The sequence below is a fragment of the Excalfactoria chinensis genome, chromosome 5, assembly GCF_039878825.1.
Source record: "Excalfactoria chinensis isolate bCotChi1 chromosome 5, bCotChi1.hap2, whole genome shotgun sequence".
Classification (NCBI taxonomy): Eukaryota; Metazoa; Chordata; class Aves; order Galliformes; family Phasianidae; genus Excalfactoria; species Excalfactoria chinensis.
Window position 1 is genome coordinate 19,340,625 of NC_092829.1, and position 24,585 is coordinate 19,365,209.

At 44.2% G+C, this 24,585-nt stretch overlaps 1 protein-coding gene across 10 annotated transcripts in view; it reads right to left on the reverse strand.

Moving 5' to 3' along the window:
* Positions 1-4,667: 4,667 nt before the first annotated feature.
* The window catches only part of ADCK1 (aarF domain containing kinase 1), an 80,330-nt gene continuing 60,412 nt past the window's right edge, over positions 4,668-24,585 (reverse strand). For all 10 annotated transcript variants that reach the window (XM_072337066.1, XM_072337065.1, XM_072337063.1 and 7 more), the window contains exons 6-11: positions 23,049-23,207; positions 20,255-20,371; positions 10,151-10,300; positions 9,708-9,905; positions 6,215-6,408; positions 4,668-5,686 (exon numbers count right to left, since the gene is read on the reverse strand). In XM_072337066.1, the coding sequence (XP_072193167.1) occupies positions 5,518-5,686; positions 6,215-6,408; positions 9,708-9,905; positions 10,151-10,300; positions 20,255-20,371; positions 23,049-23,207 (987 nt within the window). In that variant the 3' untranslated portion in view covers positions 4,668-5,517. The remainder of the gene's footprint in view (positions 5,687-6,214; positions 6,409-9,707; positions 9,906-10,150; positions 10,301-20,254; positions 20,372-23,048; positions 23,208-24,585) is intronic.

Consider the following 24,585-nt stretch of genomic DNA (forward strand, 5'->3'; position numbering starts at 1 on the left):
TAAAAGAACTGGCTGCAGCCTCCCAAGGAGATGAAGGGAAGGTCTCAGTTGTGTGCAGCTCCTGCAAGAAAAGGCTCAAACACCCTCAGACGGAGAAATGATGAGTGTTTCCTCCATGGGCCCCAATTCCCATCACACAAAAGTCACTTAACGTCCCTTCAGATCACTCAAGAAGATTTCAGCTGGATGCAAGCAGAATTTACTCCTGTTTTAATGCTTGAGGCAGCCTTGGTGTAAACAAATGGGCTCCCAGCAGGATCCTGGAGAAGAGCACACACCCCCTCACATGAATACACCTAAATATGTGGATTCCATCTAAGTAAGAACCAAGAAATGCCTGGCCAATTCGAGCTGCAAGGTGAGCTACCCAGCCTGCCTTCAAGCCAAGGGCACCCAGGCTCACAGTCCCAGTATGCAACAGAACCAAACAAAATGGCTGGCAAGCAGTGGCCAGGGCATTACTTCAGGGGAAAGAGAAGCCCAGGGTGGGGTTTTTCCTTGCTTCCATTTCAATTGTCCAAAGCATAACTTGTGGCCATTGGCCCACACTAAATTATCTGGCACTGCCAAGATGAGTTTGGTTCTGTTGTCTCTCTAACGCCTACTCAGTTGTTACCCATTATCAGGACATCCTTTTACTTCACCTTTGCCAGACTAAATAAGCCCATCTCCCTTTCAGGCTGTAGGAAGCAGATCCTGGCCATGCTGATAGCCCTCCTCCAGACCCTGCCCAGTTTATCAGCATCTTCTTGACATGAGAGCACTGTTTCAGGTTTATAGTCTTGAGCAAATGCTGAAGTAATCCTGAAGTAACAAGGATGTTACTCCAGGATGGTCCTAGCCTGCAGGCTTGCTGGTGGAGCTGGAGCCAGGTGGCCAACAGGGGCTGCAGAGCAGTGCCGAGCTTCCCAGCTTTGTGCCACAGGGAGCCACAGCAGGGCCTACAGCTGGGGGCTTCAAATGCACCTGTCACCCCCAGCAACTGACAGCTGCTGGCTGACCACCTGGAACAAAATGGTTAGGAGAGCCCACAGTCCCATATGGAGGAGGGAGGGTAACAGCCACATTAAAGCTCCAAGGAGACAGAGCCAAAAAAAACCTGAGATGCCTGCAAATGGCTGTGCCTCAGCATTACACCACACTGCAGTGGCACATGGGGCTGTGAGAAAGGAACTCTTCACTTTGCCTGCTCGTGTCTGGGCAACCTGCAAAACAAAAAGCAGGGAGAGCATTCCAGAGGCTTTTAAAGATGATGCATCCGTTTCCAGACACACCAGTTTTGGGTACTTACTAACTAAACGGGAGAGACAAGATATCTTTCTTTTTAAATTTTCCTTTCTCCTTTCTTCAAGTCTCCTCCCCTCCAAACCCCAAGCCCCCAATCTGAGCTAGAAACATTAAGTGCTGGAAACACACAGCATCACATGGAACCTTGAGCTGCTCTCCAAAGAGCTGCCTGCAGCCTGACAGGACTACCAGCACTGCTATTAATGGCCCGTAGTGAAACAGACAAAGCTGGTCCCCCTTGCAGGCAGTGGGGCAGAACAGCTGTTGCCTGCCCAGCCAGGAGTGCATGAGGACCAGCAACCAGAAGCAGAAAGCCTTTGGGCTTTGCATACTGGCCACATGTAGCATAGTGTGAGTCAGTGAGTGTGGAGCAGCTGTTGCCTCCAAAGACATTTGTAGAGGGGAAACAGACAGAAGAGGGGAAGAACTCTGCCAAGAGCTCTGTAGCCCCAGTAGCCCTATTTGTGAACAACTTCAGTGGTGGCCAGGCTGAGCGCTGGTTGCAGTTTAGCTGCTATGAGATGCTGACAGTGGCTCATTTGGAAAGCCTCTACACTGTGACTGCACCAGGTTAGCAGGTCCTCCAAGACGGCAGAGGGCACAATGCAGCCTAAATCTGTAAATCTGTATGCAACCAACCCATCATCATTAAAGTTCACTGCATGCGCTTGCTAAAGCTCTGGTGGTTAGCCTGGACTAATACCCTCTCACTTTTTCTTGATCTGGTTATGAAAGAAGCCTGTTTACTTCCTGCAGAGCTTTGCAGGGCAACATCATTCTCACTGACTACCCCCATTTTCCACCTCAAGCCAACCCAATGATGCACATTTAAATACCAGCTGAAAGGTTTTTTTGCCTTCTCAGCACATCTGAAAGCACCAAGAGCTGTTAGGAGGGGAGACATTAGCAGGCTATAGTGCAGTATTTTATACTGCGGGAGCAGAAAGTGGCACATTAGTTTTGCATCTCTGGCCTCAGCTCAACCACCCCAGTTGTCTGTCCTGAGAAAGAGTTTGTGGGTACAGGAGTCTGCTTCAAAGCAAATGCACAATGCCTGCACCAAGCAGAGAGCACTGTGAAATTTCAGTTCATTCACAGCTGAACCCAGGCAGAGTGTCAACTGTAAGCAGAACAGCAGAGACTGCATTTGCTGGCACTGAGAACACCAATAAATTCAGGTTGGAAGAAGCCAAGTGCACAGAGCTGATGCAGGTTACCCATGTTTGACAAGTACAGTTGTGATGAGGAGGTGTCTTTTCAAAACCCTTTTAACACATTCACCTTTGAGAGCATTCAGCAAAAAGACAAGGCAAAAATGTTAAAGGGTCAAACGCTGGGTTTTTGCTTGTTCTTTCCTCAGGCAAACTCTCATTGATTGACTCTGGGAAGGGTGAGAGCTGAGCAAAACTGACTGAGGAGTCCCACTGCAAATTCTGCTGCATGCCGCCTCCTGGCAGAAACTGTCAATAGTCAAAGCTCTTTCAAATATGCCCTGCTGCCTGACTGCTGCCTGCTGCCAAAAATGAGTCTAAGGGGGCTGATGACTCCCTTCCACGTTTACAGCTCACACCTTCCTCAAGCAGCATTGTTAGCAGTTGTGTAGCTGGGTTTTGGTGGGATGAAATAACAGGCTTGGCTGGGAGCAGGTTGTGGTTCAGCAATCAGTGCAGATGTCAGCTGCAGGATCCTCAGGAAAGGAGGGATATGACTAGGATCCCACTGAGGGATGAGCTTTCACAGATCTTTGAGAGATCCAAACAGTGCTCTGGTCAGCATATCCAGACAGGGTTAAGCAACAGTTTTTGCAGAGGCAGCTAAAAGAAGGGACTGCACAGTGGAAGACCAATCATTAGAAAGTCTCCTGAACTTCACTGAGTGCACTTCACCAATTTTTTGAGCAGGGCTCCGCTTGTGAAGAGAATGAGACAGGCATACCCCCCAGCGGCCAGCCTACCAGCTTTAACTGCCCAAGAAAGGTACTGATTCAGCAAGACTGCTCACATGAGCAGTTTACTCACATCCAGACTGCAGGATCAATACCTTGGGATCCCTGTGACTCTGTGTCGACTCAGGAGTCTCGTCATTGCAGTCACCTCCACTCTATTCCCTGATGCTATTACACAACCCAGAAGCAGGGAGAATCTCTGACTTGTCACTGCACAGGCAGGGGACAAGCTTTGTGAGGACATTTGGTCTTAGTTTGCTTTCTGTTTTTGCTCTTAGCAAATATGGGAAAGCACATCACTCCTGCTTGTCCCCATCACAGGGAGGGCTCAGGCAACTGACTGCATAGGAGAGCAAAATCCCACATTCAGTAATTCTCCACCAATGACTCTGCCAATCACATACCACTTCACTGCCCTGAGCCAGCTGGCTGTGCATGCACACAGCACACACACAGGCACTGTTGTAAGCCACATTTCCACACTTACTAACTCAACATGCCCAAGTGCACACCCAGTAAGGTACCTTTTGTGAATAAATCCCTTCCCTCTCCTGCACAGCAAGCAAGAGAGTCGGTTCATTGAGGACTCACACAGGTACTCACCCATCACTTCTGCCCCACACTTCCCTTCACACACGAGTGGACACGCTGCAAGGTGACATTTCACGACTGTGCAAACTGAGAAGCAGTATGCAGATAGGAGGACTACACGCCTTTCTTGTGCCCTACTCTCAGGCGTAGCCTTAGTGATTCAGTAAAACTCAGCTGAACCTGAACAAGCTTGCTGGCAGTGAAAGAAAATTCCCATTCCATCTTTGGTACTCAGAATGGAGCCCCTTTTTCACCAAGACAGCTGGTGAAATAGCTGAAATGACCTCAGCAGCCACCTCCATCTTGCTGGCTGGAGGAATCCTTGTAAGCAGTGGGGACATCTCCTAGGATCGACTTAAGAGATACCTCTGGGCAAGACTTCTTGGTAACCATCCCACAGCTGCAGTGAGAGCCATCAGACCTGTCACTTGCACCACCGAGCAAGTGGCAGGTTTTCATCTGAGGCAAGAGCAGAGAAATGTCACAGGCAATGACAAGGCAAAATGCTCAATGTGCACCATGGGGATGGTGACGTCTCACAGATGTGCTGCACCACACTTCTGCAGACAGGGACGAGGCAGGCATGGTATGGATTTGGGTGGCCAGGAGTGGTGTGTCCTAACAGGGGGACGGTATCCACTCCTCCACTCCATCCCAACATACTTGATGCAACAGCAAAGGATCTGGACATGGAACAAACCTATTGAGCAGAGGAAGGACCAAGATGGCATTTCATTTGCCTTGGAGTTAACAAGCACTGCCTTGCATCACTTCATGGAAAAATGTAGACAGGTCTGAGGTTAGAGGTCACAATATCATCCTGAGTACAGAGCATGGCATCTTTCCTACAAATGTTTTTGATGCAACACATTTATTTTGTTGTGTGGCAGCACCTGTACAGTACACACACATTACCAGCAGCTTCAGAGTCCTGAGTTGTCCTTCCTCTTGCTTTCCCTGAATTTAGAAAAAAAGGTAGTTCCACTGTCTCCTTCTTCATTCCAAACACATGGAAACAGGACTGGAAAAGTCCAAAACCACACAGGCACTTGCTGACAAAACAAGAGATGAACCTCAGGAAGCCAGGGTTCCAGTCCATTGCTCTCATGATCAGGGTGTCCTAGTGCTGGAAGTAAAAGCCATAGTGGCAGCTCTCCACAAGATCTCACTTCTCTCTGTGAAACTCTCTGCACATTTGAGCAGAGGTTAGACTAGGGAGACTCTGCAATAATTAAAATAAATCATAATGGAATTTAAAGCGATGGAACCTCTCTTTTTGAAGGTCAAATAAATGTTTTGGGGTATTTTAGGCAGGGCAGTGATTCTCTCAGATTTTGTAAGATTGTTTAAGAAAGAGCCTAGAAAATTCTTTTGCTTCCAGTGCAGTAGCACTGGAATCTATGTGGAATTTCCCCAGCTCAAATGGGGAAAGAAAGTACTATGCCTTTCCTGACACACAGTATACCACACCTTCCTTTCCTAAGCTATAAAGCAGCAGTACCCTCATACCTACTCCACCTCTTGCTGCCACAGAGAAAGCTAATTCTGTAAGCAAAGACAATGCAGCATGTCACAAGGAGCAAGGCCCAAGAATAGCCCACAGAACAGACAGAAACAGTCATAAAGGCAAATGTGCCATGGAGAGTAGACGTGACAGCAGGAACACTTGAGCCTCTCCCACCAGTTCATATCAGTTACATGGAATGGTGCATCCGACTCAGGAAAACAACAATCCAGTTCCCCAGACGAGACCCTTTCAGCCACAGGAAGAGTTCATACAAGTTGATTTGCCACAGACTCAGTGCTTCTGTGAGTGAGATGTGTATCCTCCTGTAAAGTGAATGACTTTTGCTCCTCTGATACCTAAAATGAGAGAAACAGCTGCATTAGATCCAGCAAGACACAGCCCAACAGGAAGATGGCCTATCCTGCCATTTCCTTCTGTACAACCAACCCTTCCCCAGGGGAGTCAACTGTCCCACTCCTAGATAATCACCAGCTGTCACATCTCCTAGGAATACAAATTTTCTCCAAACAGAAGCTCCTGAGGAATTGGGATCTCCTTTTCTTGCACAAATCTGGCAGAAGAGACAGCCTGCTTCTGAGCAAGCTCAGTTTCCTTTGTGCTGCACACAGTGAGCCCAGGTCATGGCATCCTCCATGCCCAGCTTCACTTCAACAGGGACAGGTGTGTAACCCTGCAGCCTTCAATGGCTGCACATTCATAGCAGTCCAGCAATCCTGACACATTGTTTGCTCACATATTTTCTATCAGACCAGTCCCTTGGCCTGTTGGCCCTGGGATCCCCCTTGGGCATCAGAGAGCAGCCAGCCCTCCATATCTGGAGGCTGCTCTGTGTCTGGGCTCTGGTGTCTGGAGAAGAGACTTACGTGGACACAGCTCTGATGCAGCAGCGAGACATGTTGAGGAAGGAACTGGCACTGGCCCGTGTGTGCAGAGCTGACTCAATTCCCCTTAACAAGTCATTGGTCTTTAGCAGCAGCAGCATCTGGCGGGGGACATTGTTGAGGAGCTGGGTGATCTGGGGTAGGTAAGTAGCAGCGTTGGACCGGATCTCCACATCCTGCATTCACAGCCAGGTCATGTCAGGAAGAAAGGATAGAAAAGCTGAGAGTGCAAAGGAAACCCATGTCTAGACACAGCTGAGATTTGGAAGAAGGAGGCAGCATTTTACCAGACTATGACTCTAGGCCAGGTACTAAGGAGCTCTTCCTGCTGTTCAGCTGCAGACATCTGGCTGTCCCAAGTACACACGGCATAGGCACAAATCACTCTTGCTATATCCCACCCGCCCTTCAATGAGATAAGGCCCCTTCTCCTCACTGACAACATTACCAGACTCTCAGGAGAACAAAGAATTTGCTTCTATCTCAGTTCTTCACCCAAGCAGCCCACAGCAATCATATCTGATTATCAGCCTTACAGCTTTCTCACTGAGTCTCACTCCAACAGACCCAATGCTAGCAGAGCTCCAGGTACCACAAGACCACTTGGGAAGGTGGACGTACTTCAAGAACAACCAGGCTGGTTGTTCAGCACGTAAGACAGTCAGTCCTCTGCTTAGGGCTTTCTGCTTCTTACATCTAACAGCTCCACCATCACTCCAGTAGGACAGAATGGTAGATCTGATTCTATATACACTGTGCTCTTACCTCTTCCTACAGAGCCCATGACATGAATCAGTAAACCCCCCAAAAAAGTCCCTGAAACACCTGAAATAGCCAGAATCCAACAGGACAGATGCAGAGGGCAGTAAATGACTTCTTAAAGAGAAAGAGGATCCTTTGTAAGGAAGGGAAAGGATTGCTAAAAACACCGTCTCCTGTCAAATGAGGGATGGTGTGAACATACTTCATGATATGGAACCTCACACTCAACTTTTGTGAATTTTAGACTCAATACAGAAGAAAAAACCCACACAAAAGCAGCATGCAGGCCGTGATGGTCAGAGGTGTATCTAGCTCAAGCACCACCATGGTTGCTTTGGTGTTGACAAATAAATTATAAATGATGTCCTGACTCTATCACTGACCAACACACAAAGCTTCAGCAAGAAGATGCTTAGTTCTCCTAAATGTTGAATGTTTCTTTCCACTATTTGTTGGAAGAAAATTCTCTGCTGATATTCATTATCCTCACCAGCACCGCAGCAGAGGGTACTTTATCTTCCACAAAGAGGTTTTGTTTTCTCTTTCTTTTTATTTTTAGCTCCAGCTGTTTGTACACATCACAAAGCAGCCACATGATCTGTCATCAGAACTGTCATTTTCTGTCAGGAGTGAAGTCTGTGCATGGAGGAAGAAATGAGCTATGCCACAGGACCTGAGAAAAGCCCCTTGGCTGCAAGCACAGAGATGGCTGCAGGATGCAGCAAAAGACAATCATAAAATCTGATGAGATAGAGCTAGCAGCCACCCTGAGCAGTCAGCTGCCTGCCTTGGCTTAAGGCATGAACAACTACACCTATAGCAAACCTCACACATTTGCTCAGCCTGCCCTTAAAACTCTCCAACGATGTGACCAGCACCCCCCACAGACCACTGCACAGTATCTCCCTACCGTTCCCATTAGATCTGGCTTTTCTTATGTTCTTACCCAAATCTTCTTAGCTGAATGTTATTCTCATTACTTCCTGTCCTGTTTGCAGCAGTCTTTAACAGACTGAAATCACACACATATATTCTCAATCTCCACTTTTCTAGACTGCTTCTACCCTGACTTACTTACCTCCTGAAATAGATCTGCTTGACCACCAGTCCTAAGCTTCCCACTGGCCTCTCTCAAGCTCCATCAAACCTTCCTCCAGGGGCAGTGCCCCAGACTGGACATAGGACTGCAGCTAAGATTTTGTATCAGAAGGGTTTACTTGTCTCACAGATTGTTCTCCAGTCAATCCATCCTCACACACACTCTCACAAGCTCCTAGCTGGTGGCACTTGCCTACAAGAGCCAATTGGCTTTCCCTGCTGATATAAACTTTCAAATTCACCTCTAAACTAAGGCAAACAGCAGCTCATTTCCTAATGCCACAGTAAATCTGCTCAGCTCCCCATTATCTGCTACAGGATTATCCGGTTTCAGCATTAATTGTGTCATTTAGGCAGAGGCAAGAGAGCTGGCTCCATAAAAGCAATCCAGTTCTGACAAAGTTAGTTAGCCCACAAGGCACCATGTGGCCATGGTTATATCTCTAGCATAACTTACATAAGCCAGTTTAGGATAAACAACGCTTACTAGCTCAGATTCAACACTGGCCTTGAATTAAGTACTGTGTTGGCTCACTTTGGTGCCTCTAAATTTTTTTCTGGAGCTACCAGCTTTAGAACTCAGCAGACTAAGCAAAGATCTGCTAAACAGTCATTAAATTATTTCTAATATGCACAAAATTAACTTAGTTAGGAAGCAATCAAGTTACCAGGGGTGCCCCTTTACCCAAGGTATCTGGCCTACTCATTACTGTGCATAACAGCAAGCCAGCAGAGCAAATTCAGCCACATCCATCAAAATGAAATGCCAACCCAAAGGAATTTCCAGAAGAGAATTTAAGAAAACAATATTTTAATGCTACTTAAATTATTTTCATCCTATCTAAAACAAATGCGTGCAGATAAGAACAAAGCATAGAATGCAGCATGTTTCTCCCTACAAACATGGAAATCACATCAGTATATGCTCACCTCTAAAAAAAAGCACAGCTGGCAGGGGCTGCTACTATTCTTAAGGCATTGTGTGCATGTAACGAGTGCTAGGAGGTGTGAGAAGGATCCCAGCATGTGCAGATAGGAAAGAGGGGGGAGAATGTAAGTGGCAATTTCTGAGATTTGTAGTGATTGAGTTGACAGAACCTGCAGTTAAGCAACCTTGACTTCAAGTTAATAGGTTTTCTGATTGGGAGGTAATTTCCAAGGGTTTTTAGGAGTTTGTATCAGTGCTGATAGTCATTTACATGAATAGTGATAATGCATTATCCTTCTCATGTCTTCTTCCCACTAAGCCTTTATGTCTCCTCTGCCTCATCCTATCCTCCTTGTTGGTTGCCTGCACAGCTGCATTAAACACTTCTTTTCAAGAAAAGGCTGATTTGCCTTCCCAGAACTGGTGAACACTTACCCATTAAAATATTACACAAAATTTAAGCAGCCCATGATAAGCAAAACCGGGAAATTAAGTTCAGCCACTATAAAACACACTGCAGAAAGATTCCTCGCTTTTTCCAGCTCAGCTGTCAATATAGAATTTGCTGTGGAGCTGCCAAGGGTTGCCCAGTACCACTGTGGTACCAGCAATGCAAGTGGTTAAAGCAAGGGAAGGTACCCAAGAAGAAGGAAGGACTCCCAGTATGGAAGGGCCCATGGGTCCTACCTCGCTGGCTGAGACTGGTGACTGGTCAATTCCCCTGTTGACAGACTCCCAGGACCTGGCAGTGAGCATGCAGGCAAAGAGAGGGTACAAATCCCCTGCCCCGAGCCGCCGGCTGTACTTCTGCACCCTCTTCATGTCAGCCTTGATAAGGGCCTGCCAAAGGCGGCAGTAGTCCATGCGGAATGATTCGCTCAGCACCTGAGGAGAAAGACATAGCCCCTCAGAAGCCCACAGAGAAGGATGGAGGAGGAGGAAAACCGTGTCCCCCAGCCATGCCTTAGCGTCTGTGTCAGAGACAGGAAGTTTCCTTGGAGAGTCACAGGAGAAATAGAAAAAATTAATTCATACAGGCTTCAAGGAGCAACAGTGTAGCTGGTTATGATCTTCCAGCCTGATATTCAAGGGAGGCCTGCAGATCCCTACAAACCCCCCCAGTTACATACCTGGTATAGCCCATGGTCCAGGAGGATAATGTAGGCCTTGCCAGAGTCTGGGCACTTCTTCACCAGCACATTGCCTGGGTGCGGGTCACAATGGACAAAGCCATTCACAAAGATCATTTCACTGTAGAGTTTCCCCAGGTTGCGAGAGATCTGTGATGAAAGAGGAGCTGATCACACAGTGCCACCCACAGCAGGGTGCCTGCCAGGGACAGGAGCAGTCCCTGTATGACTCTGCAGGACCAAAGGGTTGGCACAAGCCAATGTCCTTATGCTGTCATCAACTGCAAAGTGATCAAGGGTGTTTAGGGAAGGATCCACACAGGGGGTATCATGAAGATGTTTGTGGAGTCAGAGGTTATTTTGGCATAAGAAAAAAAAAAAAAAAAAAAAAAGAAAAGAGAGAAAACATCTGTAGGTATGAATAGGGTTATAGGGTTTCTGGTAAGTAGGAGGAAAATGAGATGGAAGATATAGGTGGACGAACATCAACAGTGAAGGCATGGAAGAAGCTGCCGAGAGGGGTTGTAGGAAGACTCATGTTTCCACCCATGAATGATAGCAGGAACGAAAAGTGAATGGGTGGAAGGAGATTCAGACTATCTGCTTACTAGAGCAAATGTGGGCTCCCTCTGCCCTCTCTCCATCACACCAGTCCCCACTTTCCCTCTTCCTTTCTTCTGTCCCACACTAAATGGATTTATGATGTCTGCGCAGATGAAGCAGCACAGAAAACCTGTTTAAGTCATCCTACCATTGCTGTGTGCTTCCATGCCTTAAAAAATCCCTGAATCTTGTTTTTCCCAGTTCCCCAGCTTTCTACTTCTACATCCCCAAAGGAACGGTGAAAGGGGACCTGGGCAAGGTGTGATTTTTGAATATACATGGGAATAAGGTACTTAAAACACTTGTGGAAAAACAATTGGAAGAATCTGTCATCTAAGCCATCAAATTTCCTATACATGCTGACCCCTGTTTTGCTTTCTCTAGTACAGTACTCCATCACTATTGGCCTTCAGTGCACTCTTACTGAAAACGCCACTGGATAAATAACCTATAAGGAATTCATTCTGGAAGAATGCAGTCAGGTGAAATGAGAAAACAAACACATGAAAACCTCTACTCTGGTGAAGAGGGGAATTCAGCATGCATTTAGGCTGCGTGAGACCTTGGGGTGAAGGTGCAGAGCAAATTAGACAAAAGGTTGCAATGATTTACAGTAGCAAAACCAAAGTAAACACACAGAGACATTTTGTTATGACAGGAGAGGTCATCATTCCTCTCCCTGATTGTCATTCAGCATGAGGTCCTTATAATTGCCAGGGTCTCCCAGCTTTGCTCTACTGAATGTAGTAAAATAAATAAATAAATAAAATCACCCTTGGAATCCTGCATTCACTTCAAGACATCTCATTAACAGAGATTCAGACAACACGGAATGAGTTTACAGAAAGCAAATAAATGAGCAGCGTGCATGCAGGAGGAATTTACTTAGGAAAAGGATTAAAATAGCTGAAGATTCTGAAGTTGGCTAAGGAATAGCAGGGGAGAAGCACTCAACAAAACAATTTTTAAAGGTTTGAATACCAAAGAAACAGAGGCACTTGTAGTGCTGAATGTGCTACAAGAAATGCAACCAGGTTAAAAAAAAAAGGGTGTAACTAAGAATGGGAAAATTCAGGCATAACATATAAGAAAAACAACTATGCTTGTCAGCAAGCAGAGCTGAGCTTGATACATCAAGACAACACCAGACTCTGGCTCGGGCCAGAAGCATGTCCTTGCCTATTGCCAGAAGGTATGTTACTGCTTAAAAGAAGTTCAACTTGTCCACCTGTGCCACAGCAGAACACGATGACTATAGGCACCAAGTGAGCCTGTGTATTCACCAGCCAACACAAAATGCAACCTCCCATCACCACAATACGTGATGTGATCATTACACTGTGTCAGGCAAGCTGCACATTTTCAATTCATTGCTTTCTTTTTTGAAACAGAAAAATGTAGCTGAGGAATAAGTAAACTGTATGAGGACTGCTCCAAAATTAATGCCTCTGGCTTTGCTATGCTGGCCTATGATGTCAGAGGCAGATGTCGGTGGTATGGCAGTAGGAGGTTGAACCTTCCTACCTATATTCTGTTATGTGTTGCTGCTGGGCAACAGATGGCAGCAGAGGGGCAGTCTGACAAAATGGTGCTGGACAGGAAAGTTTATGAAGGAAAAGTGACATCCATTGACACTCGCTTAACATTTATGGAGCTGAAATAGTGGATGTGAGCACAGTGATGTGGAAGATGGTGCAGATTTTTACAAGCACAGCATGCACGCTCTTCTTCATCACTGGCAAAAATGTATCATTACTAGCGGTGACTGTGCTGAAAAAAACTGATTTGCTGCTGAGACTTTGTTCTATGAAACAGTGCTAATGTGTTCTTTGTATTTGTTGTGCTTTCCATGGAAATAGACACATTACTTACAGAGTAACCTATGCAGATGACAAAAAGGAGAGTCCAAACCTCCATCAAAAAGGATGGAGTGACAGATATATGTGCACCAACCAGACTTAAGGTATTTCTTTCACAAACTAAGCATGGAATGTTCATTTTATGGGCACAATATAACAAGGATGCCAAGTGTCACAAACTGTCCTGCTTAAGTTACAAGCCAGTACAGAAGAAAATAAGAATGCAGTACAGACATCAAGGATTTCCTCAAAATGTGAGACTAATTTCAATCACATCCAGTTTATGTCCACTGCTTCCTTTCCCATCAGATTCCTTGAGTTTAACTTGTCCTCTCCCCCTACAGTGTGCTTACCAAAACAATAATCATTAGCATAATTACAGAATGAATACAGCCCCATTTCTGCAGAATGTCCCTTTATCTGATGTGTTGAAGGAGTCAACCTACCTTTAACACAGTCACATCATACTGGAAACATGCACTCTGCCAACTGAGTAATATCCTGAATTTAATTCTAATATGTCACTTTCCTTTGATGAACTCCCAACATTTTTAAGAAACTCTTCTCATTAGTTTTAAGAGTATGGCTTTTCACTCGGTATTTCTCATTTTTATCCCTTTCTATCACTTCAGTCCTCAAGGCCTCCAAGTGCTATTGCTACTTTAATCCTTTTCTATAGCGACAGAACCTCCCAAATTAGCGCCATCTGCAACCTCCTTCAGAAAGTTCTGCTCATGTCAAGGTCATTACTGAAATTACTAATAAAATCTGTGTGAAGGGCAAACCTCACAAAGCTCAGCTATAGTAATATTTTTCCACAACTGCCTCTATCCATTTCCTACCGACTTTGTGGCTTCCCCACCTTACCTTGTTATCTGACTCATACATAGCACACCAAGTGCTTTAGCAAGTACACCTACTGCATTTCTGTCACCTAATTCAGAGGACCTCAAGCTGCACAACTGCATAGATAGCAGCAGCGATGTATTTCTTCTTGTACATACACATAGCTTTGAAGCTTTGCTGCCACCAGAATTAACCAGCACTGCTGGACTACAGGTGACAATTTGGAAAGTATAGACAGCATGCTATCTTCATGTTTCCCACTACTTGATGAACTTGTATTATATATCCCCTTGCATATAGCTCCATCGCAGCGAAACTCCAGTCACACGCCAGCCCCTGTAAGTAACCTACACCTTAACAAAACAGCACACCCAGCTGACAGAACAACAACAACACTGTTGTTCACCATTGCTCATCACGAATAAATACCCTTACAAATACTAGGGAAATATGCATAATAATCAAGAAAAAAAGTGAGTGCAAATTTAAGCCTATGTATATCCTCCCTAGTAACAAGATGGCACACACATCACGTTCATTGGCCGCTGCAATGCAACCAACTGGCTAGTGGCACCCAGCAGAAGTCACTGACACTCTCCTGGCCTCCTGACCAAGCTGCAGAGGTCCTGGCTCCATGGCGCCAACTGACACGAAGATGAAGGGCAAAGATAAAAAATCTTGTGACATGGTCACTGTAGAGCAGTCCCTGCCCTGATAAGACCCACACTGCCTCATAGGGCATTATCCTTTCCTGTCCCACCTCCATTTGTGACTGTCTCTTTAGATCAGGAGCAGATACTAGTCTCTGGCCTTAATTTGGCTGTAATATTTGCCAATTATTTTAAGAGATGGCGACACTAACTTCTATTGATCTCATTAAAAGTAAAGGTCGTTGTGCAGCTCATTTCTCAGGGCTCAATATTACCTCCTCAGGCCAAAAGAATAGCATTGATTTTGGAACCTTAATCGAAGGTTAATTGGATTGAAGTGTGTATTGGGTTTTTGCTTTCTTTTGCTGTTGCTATTATGGCCATCATCTACAGGTTTGCTTAATCCTGCCAGGACAATCCTGCCCAATTAAACTGGTGTCAAATTAGCAAAGGGTGTGGATGGAGAATAGCTACAATTTGGAGCCTGCTTTTTGTCTCTGCTCTGAAATGGCTCCTTTCCACAGAAGATTAGGATGCTCACACACAAGAGATCCTATTTCACACTTTGTCTTTCATGATGCAGTTGTGAGGATCTGAACACGGTGCTCTGTAATCCAATACCATCACCATGCACTGCTGGACACATAAGTTGTCATTAAGAAACGGGAGTAGTTTTTAGGACTCAAGGGGTGTACATCTAGCATGCCCTAACCTCTCTCTTGACCATCTTCCTCACTCTTGTGCTATCTTCCATAGCACATAAGTGGAGAGAATTATTCAGACTTACCTGGCCAGGAAACTGAGGGATTAACTTGGTAAGTTTCTACAAAAAAGATTGGTTGGTGTTTATCTAATTGTTACTTGCATATTTGCCAGACCTCAAATAGCTAAGGGGTTCACTGACTTGGCTTCAAATGTAGTTGTGTTTCCTTGGATTTAATGTAAAGCATCTTGTTGAGATTCTTGAGCCATATACACTCGATTTACACTGATGATTGAGACTGATTTTCAATGAGAGAAAGGTTTGTATGTAATTTAACTCTTTATGTGGTGTCTTTTGCATCTCCCTGGATTAAATCAGCAGGCGCAAGAATAACCATTTTCCCCAGGAACTCCATGCTCCATTTCATCTAACACTCGAGTTTTATAAGCACAAGTACTTGAGACATGAGAGTTTTCCACACTTGCATTGACAAAGGGATTCCAGTAGAGGAAATCCCACTTAAATTTTGGCAGCTTCGAGACAGCAGCTCCTGCCCCTGGGCAGAAGGGTAAACTCCACACTAAAAGCATATTTTAAGTTGCAAAGCTGTTAACTAACTGAAGGTAGTTGGGCTCTTTATCAGACTAATAGATACTGTTGCAGAAAGGATTCTATTAAGTAACTGAAGGAAGCAGAAATCCACAAAGGATGGGGTGACAGATGGCAATAATTGCACACGGTAGCTCATCTTAAGTACTTTAGCTGTTTGCTCTCACTTCTCAGCTGGACAAAACACTGACTTCTGAATCATCCACAGACCGTGAACAAGCTCTTAGCAAGCTGAAACACACAACACCATTTCCTTTCTCTGACTCAAATGTAAGCCACAGCAATCATAGGGAACACCTAACACCTCCTCCAAGCAATTAGAAGAGAAGGTTATTAGGAGTAGTCAACATGGATTCACCAAGCGTAAATCATGTCTGACAAACCTGTTTGCCTACTATGATGTCATCACCAACAGGGTTGGTGGGGGTTGTGGATGTTGTGTACCTTGACTTCAGCAAGGTGTCCAACATCATCTCCCACAACATGCTTGTAATCAAACTTAAAAAGTGTGGGACATATGAGTGCATGGTGAGGTAGACTGACAAATGGCTGATTGGCATAGCTCATCAGCAGAGCAGAGTCTGTCTGGAGGCCTGTAACTAGTGATGTTCTCCAGGGGCTGGTGATTAGTCCAATCTTGTTCAGCATCTTCATTAACAACCTTCTGACCCAGCAGCCTCTGCTAAAATAGGCTTTTAGATATTTAGGAGTCTAAAAGGATGGACAGGGTGGACACCTATGCAGCAGAACCAAGATAACATCAAGATTTGTACATGGACAAAATCTTTCTAAATTGATCAGATAAAATCAGAATGGGTGCAAAAGAGGCATTTGTGCCACTTGGATCTTTAGAAGTTCGTGCTCTGCTCCATTCTCTCTGGTATACAGTATGCTACAAATGTGCTGAGAGAGCTCCACAGACTCTTCCTTCCTTCTCTGCTCTACTAAAATCCATCAAATGTATCTTCCCAAGCAAGAATGTAAATAATGTCCTGAGACAAGAATGACTCAGTTTCCAAGTGGTGCCTTTTTCAACCCTGCTATGGCCTGGACTTCTCTCAAATTCATACCAGCTTATTTCTTCATAACTTCCCTCTTCAGCCTTCCACCCCACTGTCAATATCCTGCATTCTCATCCTCTGCTACACTTGCACATGAATAAGTAACTGTTACACAGGCAGATATTTCAGTGTTTGCACTTGTCTTTAGAAATCAAAGCCTTCTCTGATTAAATGCCATTACAGTCCAGCGCTTGGATGGATCCAGAGAGATTAATGTGCTCTTGGGCAGCTTTAATGATAATCCTGCTACAGACGGTATTAAGTAAATGTCAGTAACCTGGTTTGAAGGGAGCTTTCACCTCAGGGATCTTTTCCATTTAGAAAAGAGAAGCTCAGCTTGATTTCAAGGCTGCGTTGTCACAAAAGAGAAATCCTGCTTATTGAAGACTTCTCTTTCTCTGCTCAGTAAAACAAAATGGAGTAAGATGATAGAAGAGTTGATAAACAGATTGAAGTGGTATATGGAGAACTAATGCATCTTTTGAAAGCAAAAACTGGTATATAAATCACATCATAGTTTTGGAACTTTTGTTGTCCACCCTCCTCATGTTCCTTTCAGTGCTTGCTGCCTTTTGCTCATTTTGCCACCATGCCATGCAGTTCCTTACCCAAAGCATCAACAGCAGCAGCCAATACTGGATTCTGGTCATATCTGTCCCCATCTGCTGCACCTCACACAGTTCCTACCTCATCTTATTGTGGCCATGGTAACAGACCTTATATCTCATCATATGTTTCTGACAGGACTTATGCCCTCTCTTTTGTACTATTACTTTATTGGCAATCAGCATAAGATAATCATTAATTTGGAGGGGCGGGGTGAGAAAGAAAGGAAGAACAGCTCAGGACAGGTACTGAAACAGTTGGCAGAAAAACTGTGATTCTACCACTGAGATGAGTAACATCACACACCTGAAAGACTACCTGAAACCTCTGTGGCCTATACTTTGCCATAGTAAAAATCTGTTGAGAACTTTTTTTATAATTGCATTTTTACAGAACAGTAAAATACGTGGTTTCATTGCTGTATGGAACATCACAAAACAACCTTTCCAAAGGGGTGGGTGAATAAAAACAAGAGCTCAATTTTCACTCTAAATCTCTTCTATAAAAGCAAAGGCCCCTGAAAGTTAGAAAAAAAAATGAAAACAGCTTCTTCTGTACTTGATTTTGACATATACTCCCAGAAAAATAACCTATTGAAAAGCTGAAGCCATTGAGTTTTCCACCCTGGCTGGCTGGAGAAACCCCGGAAGATTGCCAAGAATGCACTTCCCTGGGCTTCTCCAGAGAACTTCGCTACCTCCAGAAGTTTGAAAAAATTCAAGCAACTACAGTCTCAAGAAGATCTGCTGGGCTGATGACAGCAGTCTCAGAATGGATCTGCTGTCCAAGAACTTTGAGGAAGCCCTGCTCATAACGTGAATGTAAATACTGTTCAAGAGTCCTCCTGCTAAGGCATCAAAATGATCATTTCTGACTACTGTGAGGCTGGATATTGCAAAATACTTAGTTTTGTATCTAAGTGCTGTGGGCTAGATTTGACCTTTGCCTGTATAGCAGAAAAAAAGGACTTACGTAAGATATATTTGCTCAAAGAAACAACTCACTTTTGACCAGTTGTTTTGTCTGGGAGAATGGAGCTGACTGGTTGTTCTGCAGTCGAACTAGGCTTTTAAAATTTCAGATGACACAGAAGTCCACCAGCTATCATGTTCTTCTGAGTCATACAATGATGCTCTACAGACCAGATGCATCATACAGGAACCTACCTCAGTAAATATAAAGGAAGATTATCAGCACAAAATAGACACAGAGAATTGTGTCTACCTCTGATCAGCTGACAATCATTTCTCTGACTCCCTGATGGGAGTGAGGAGAAAATCTAATGACCAAAATGTTCCAAATGCTTCCTGAAGGAGATGTGAAAGAAGACAGACTGCATTATATACAAGTAAGTCATTCAAGAAGCCTCTTTAATGAAAATTGATCAGACATCTTTCAGAGAAGAGAAAGTCATTCACTATTGTCCATTGACCTTGACTTGTTCATCATAAGTAGAATGGAAAGAGAGACTCAGAGTCTACTTTAACCTTTGAATTTTCTTTCCTGTATTTCAGCAGAAAAACAAGAAAAGGTCCCTGTCTTTTCCTGCAGTAGTTACTAGAAAATAATTTATTGGCTTCTGCTGGGTGCAAGAGCAGAGAAAGAAGTGTTCTATACAAAGAAAAAGGCAGGTTGCTTAGTCCTCCACCAGAAATCTTTCTGATATCATGGTGACTCAGAGAAGCAACTGAGAAGATATATATAGCATTCTCTCTTTGTGAGGCATACCAAACTCACTTTTCCCTTCCCCTGAAACATCTTTGGTATATCTTAACCAATGTCACAAGGACTTTGCCATAGATAGAAAGAGGAAGCAGAGAGGAAGAAGAGGAGAGAGAGAGGAAGCATTCAGATGTGAGAATTAAGTGGATGGACAGATTAAGCAGAATTGATTTTGTTAGCCCTTTAATAGCCAATCAACCAAGTGTAGCTTTGAGATTCATGAATAGGGCACAATAAGAAAGGCAAAAAGCACTGCCTCAGTCAGCATTCACTGACCAAGAGAGGTGGTTTTTCACATGTTGACTGGCCCAAAACTCTTTCCTCAGGCACCTTAGCTTTCTTGCAAGTAATGCCTTGTTTCCTCAAGAATCACTTAGCCACAGAGAATCCAAATCTTCCAATTTAACGCCACACAAATTATCATACCCATCAGAGAAACGTGGCTTCCCCAGGGATAAAATCTAGCAGCTGTCTAATCATAGAGTCATAGAATCACAAGGTTGGAGAGGACCTACAAGATCATCTAGTCCAACCATCTTCCCTTTACCATACCTACAGAAAACCCCTAATCCATATCTCCTAGCTCCCTATCCAGATGCTTCTTGAACACTGTCAGGGATGGCGACTCCACCACCTCCCTGGGCAGCCATTCCAGTGCCTGACCACTCTCTGAGAGAAAAAGTTCCTTCTTATGTCCAGTCTAAACCTCATCTGATACAACTTGTGATCATTTCCTCAGGTCCTGTTTGTTGCCTGGCAGAAGAGGCCAAGTGCCTCCTCATCAAAGCCTCCCTTCAGGAAGTTGTAGAGTGCAATGAGGTCTCCCCTGAGCCTCCTCTTCTCCAGGCTAAACAATCCCAGCTCCCTGAGCCATTCCTCATAAGACTTGTGCTCCAGATGAGCACAATAATGAGAGGCAGGAAAATTACACAGCAGTATAAGACCAAGAAACAAAAAGAAAACTGTATTGAGTTACATTCAAAAGAAAGAGGAAGATTTTGGAAAGCAGAACTGAACAACACACAGCAGAATATTATGCAAAACACCATGGGTCAAGTCACTCTAGTAACTATGATCACACAAAGCCTAGAATTTGTACTTGCCCAAGAGAAAGTTAATGCAGAAGAAAGAGAGAGGAAGAAGAGAGACAAAAAAATCAGAAGCTGAAGCTGCTCTGTTAGGATAACAGGAACCGTCATGTTGGAACTTTGGTGTGCACAATGTAAAAGCATGGTTATCACTCTGAAGATCTCTCTAGCTGTAGTAGCAGTAGAATAGTGTTCCCAAAAGAGATTACATACGTTTCCAAAAGCAGAAGAACTGAGATCTTTCAGATTGATTACTCTCTTCATACCTGTATATGCTCCCTTTCCTTCCCTTCCTGGCCTATCAGCAATGGTCTAACATTGCCCATATGCCCAGCTCAGAGGCAGCTGAAAAAATACCTCATTGACATCAATGCCATTCTTCTCCATGTATGCCTTGTCATTCACCTGTCCCCCTTCCATGAACTCCATGAGAAGAACACGCCTTGTTGAGAGCTCCCAATAGATTCTGGGGACCTGAAAAGGGAATAGGCTTTGGTCAAACAACAGGCTGGGGAAAGGAAGGAGAACATATCACATACAGTTCAGAAAAGGAGTGAAAAAGCAGGAGGTTGAAATAAGGACTTATTTTTTCCCAAACACGACAGAGTAAATCCATCTAATGGCACTGCAGGTCTCTTCCCTAGGACAGCTTAACATGTGCAAGAACAACACACCAATACAACAGTAGAAGAGCCTGCTTGCAGAACATTTCAGGCACCACTCTATGAGATTTTGACCTCTTCCCACACCCACTACTGTCTGATACCTCTTCTTTATCTGTTTCACAGCTCCTACAACTGGCTTGCTCAGTACCAATTGCAAGTTTCTGAATCACTCACTTGGTGCCTTTAGACAGGATCTCCTTCACTACACACAAGGCTCACTTATGGAGTTCTAGAAAGAATAAGCCATCGTCATAAATTGCATATCAGCAGTGCTCCTTGGAAAACGAGCGCATTTGAGCTGACAAACCCCACGTACTTAGGCCATCTGCAATCAAACTGGGAGAAAAATCAAGTGTCACAAATAAAGGGCTTGTCATAGAAACCCTGGGATACCCTTAACTATCTTATTGCCAGTGTGACACGGTAACGAGTGTAAAATGTCAAAGCACTTTTCATTCAATCTGCAGTGAATCAGACTGAATGAGGTCTAAGTAGGAGGTTCTGTGTCACACAGGGATGCAGTGACATAGTATAACAGAAGTCTTAACTCAGGCAGGCTCCCCCATTCCCGGTCTCTATGACTGGGTCTCTTCAGTCTCTTCAGCTTTCTGTGCTGAAGCTTCCACTGTCAAAAGAGTGATATTACTGAAGTCCCCTTCAGATATTCCTCACATCATTGCGCTTCCGGTGTCTCAAGCTGTCCATATTTATCTTCACACACAGGAGAAATCAGAGAGGTACATTTTATCAAGGACATAAGAGAGCTCCATCTATCCCCATTACTGTGCCCCTGGTTCATAGAATCATAGAATTGTCCGAGTTGGAAGGGATCTTTAAAAGTCATCAAGTGGTATCCTAGGCTCTATCAAACCTCCTGCCCAGCAAGGTTGTGGATGACCGTTCCCTGGAAGCATTCAAGGCCAGGCTGAATAGGGCTTTGAGAAACATGGTTTAGAGGGAGGTGTCCCTGACTATAAGAGGGTTGGAAATAGGTGATCATAAAGGTCCCTTCCAACCCAAACACTACAGCTCTCCTCAGACCAAAATCCTACCACATAAGTCCCATACAGCAAGCTGCCCAGCTTATCTGGATGTCCACTCTTTACAGAGTTAGATTCATGAGCAAGCAAGCAAACTCCAAAACGAGAAGTCCCTGAGTCCCTCTAGATGCTGTGGTTTGCCTCCTAGACTCACAAATCCTCACCGCCTTAGATCATTTCAGATGACACTCATTCTTGTCTCAAGATTTACAGGAGCAAGACAAAGGGCTTATGAAGAACCATCTATGTTCTTGGAAATACCTCTCTCACTCACAGATGAATTCTTCAGTGATTTTTTTTTAATTGCTCACAGATGCTTGGGTGTAATGCTAGCACATGGAAACAATTTATCTCTGGCTTTAAAAGCTCAACCAGGTTCACAGCACAAAATCCACTTCTTGGCTTTCTTGCGTGTTTAGGAAAATTAATGATACAAGAGCCCGATTCTTCTGTTGCCTTTGGGTGATGAACACGTCTCTGAATTGGCAGGTCAGACGGGAGGATCCATTATTTAGCCATCTCGAGCCATTTGTTATTGTTACACATATTGATATCATGATAGCTCCTTAACCCAGCACGAAAGTGATTGGCCGTCTCCATGGGGATTTACTTCACAGTCTCCTAGTTACAGCTGCAACGAATACAGCTCACCAAGGTACATCACTTTTGGTAAGTGCCCACCCAGCAAAATCATTGGCCTTTGGCCTTCTGTAGCCCTGGCACCTTTTAGCTATCTGTGTTTCCGGAAAAGCCACTTGCTGCCACTGAGCTTCAAAAGGTCTGCCCCAAACCTGGTGACATGGAATTGTAGCCTTTGCATGGAGGAAGCAAGGAGAAAATGGACACATAGGTCTGTGAAGGCTAACAAAAACTCAATTCAATTCAGACATCTACCACTTTCATCTTGGGACTTCTGCATAAACAGGAGATCAAAACCTTGTGTTAATGTCTGCATGCAGGAGGGTCCAAAAGAATAGGGTCTTTTTGCAGTCACTGGGTATGTGCAAATGCAGTTATGTCAGTGACTGTGGCCACAGGACTACAAGCACTTGAGCATACCTGGGTATTTCCAGGATGTACACAGCAGAAGCACTACGGGTGCAGTTTTGTTTGTGAATGAAGGTAACAGGAACGCATCAGCCATGGATGCGTATGCACAGTGTATGCCTACTTCCAGAGAAAGAATATACTGTTTTGAAGGAGGAAAGATACACACAAACATGTTTCCTCCTGAAATATACACACAGTACACCCAACCCTTCTTGACATCCTCAGCTTCATTCTAGTTTTGTGGTCCATATCAGCAGAGCAATCTAGGAAGAACACAAAAGGACTGAACACCACTCTCCCTCCATACAGTTCCTCCAGGTGACGAACAAGATGCATGAGGGATGTAAAGTGAGACTACTAATGCACATACATACATGGGAACACATATTCCCTCACCTTCAGGAAGTCAAAGTTCTTCAGCATCTGAGCAACCTTTTCAGCATTTCTGCCCTCATTGAGGAAATCCAATTCCAAAGGCAGATTCTTTTTTGCTTCTTCCACCAGCCACATGAACTCAAAATCTGGAAAGATCTGCTTCACAACTAAGAGAAGAACCTGAGAACAATGAAACAGACAGTGAGCCACACTCCAGTTCCAAAGCCACACAGCTACCACAGTGCTGAGCTGGCATCTACACAAAGCAGATGCTGTTTTGACAGGATTATTCCATGCAACTTACAAAAAGTAAAAATAAAGAAATCCACCCTACGTACTTGTAGGGTTTCTGCAGCGTTGTAACACAATATATGGCTTCATGCCTTGATTCTGCAAAAAATTTTGGCTTGCCCTTCCACATAGGCACATCCAGGAGTGAAATAATAGAACAGACACAAAAGAGCAGCAGCCGGAACCCATCTGCCTGCTTCCTAGAACTGAGAGAGCAAAGCCCTGGAGAAGAGAGGACAAAACCACATCTTTCCAAGCAATTACTTTCCTCTGAATCTTGAACTCTTTTAATTCTAGAAGTCATTGTTTGGCCTTATTGGAACAGTTCTCAGATAACGCAGAAGAAGAATATCTAAAACTAAGATTTTTCACCTCTATGTTACTGTTAGCAAAAATTTTTGCTAATACAGAAAATCCATCTGGCAATCCAGAGAAGACAGTGAAATTCAGATACAGGGAGTAAGCAACATGTCTTTAAGTGACACTTTGGTGGGAAGTGAGTTGCCCCTCAGCGACAGCAACTTTGGGGCAGCATCCTCTTCTTCTAAGAGGAACGAGGCAGCTTCACATGGCTTTGAAAAGACCAGCTGAAATGATTCTGGAAATGTTTGTTTAGAGCAACGTGTACCAAAGGAGCCAGTGAAAGGCAGTCCTTCCTGAAGCAAATCAAGATTATGTGTCTGGATGGCATAATCACAGCTGCACAGCAGCCAAAAATGCTTTCTATTCAGATGAAGGGCCAGTCTCTCAGCCAGTGTCACAAACCTACAAAAGCTGACAATTTGCACCATACATTAAGGAAAACAAAAAATAATTTTATTTATTTATTTTTTTTTTTAACTACTGAGTCATAAAACAAGAATAAATCTTAATTTACTAACTTTATCTTACTTGTTTTGTATGTCCACCTGAAAATGAAAACAAGCATGCTGTTGTGTTCCTGGACAGTTTTCTTTCCTAGATTTCCACCAATGAGGTGGGGATTCCTGTGCTGCAGGAGAAACACTAAAACATGCACAGAAAGCTGTGATCATTGAAATGTATGGCAAGAAATAAATCTGTGAACCATCACTGCCACTGTTCAGCTGTGTGAAAACATTTATTCTCCACCTCTCTCTCTACTTCTCTTATCTAAATGTCAGCTCCAAACTCAGTGTTCCTTTAAAGTGTAATCACCAGGTTCCAGACACTACTGAATGATTTCTACTGTTATATCTAAACGCATAAATCCTTACAAATTTATGTCATCTAAATGAAATGTAACCAA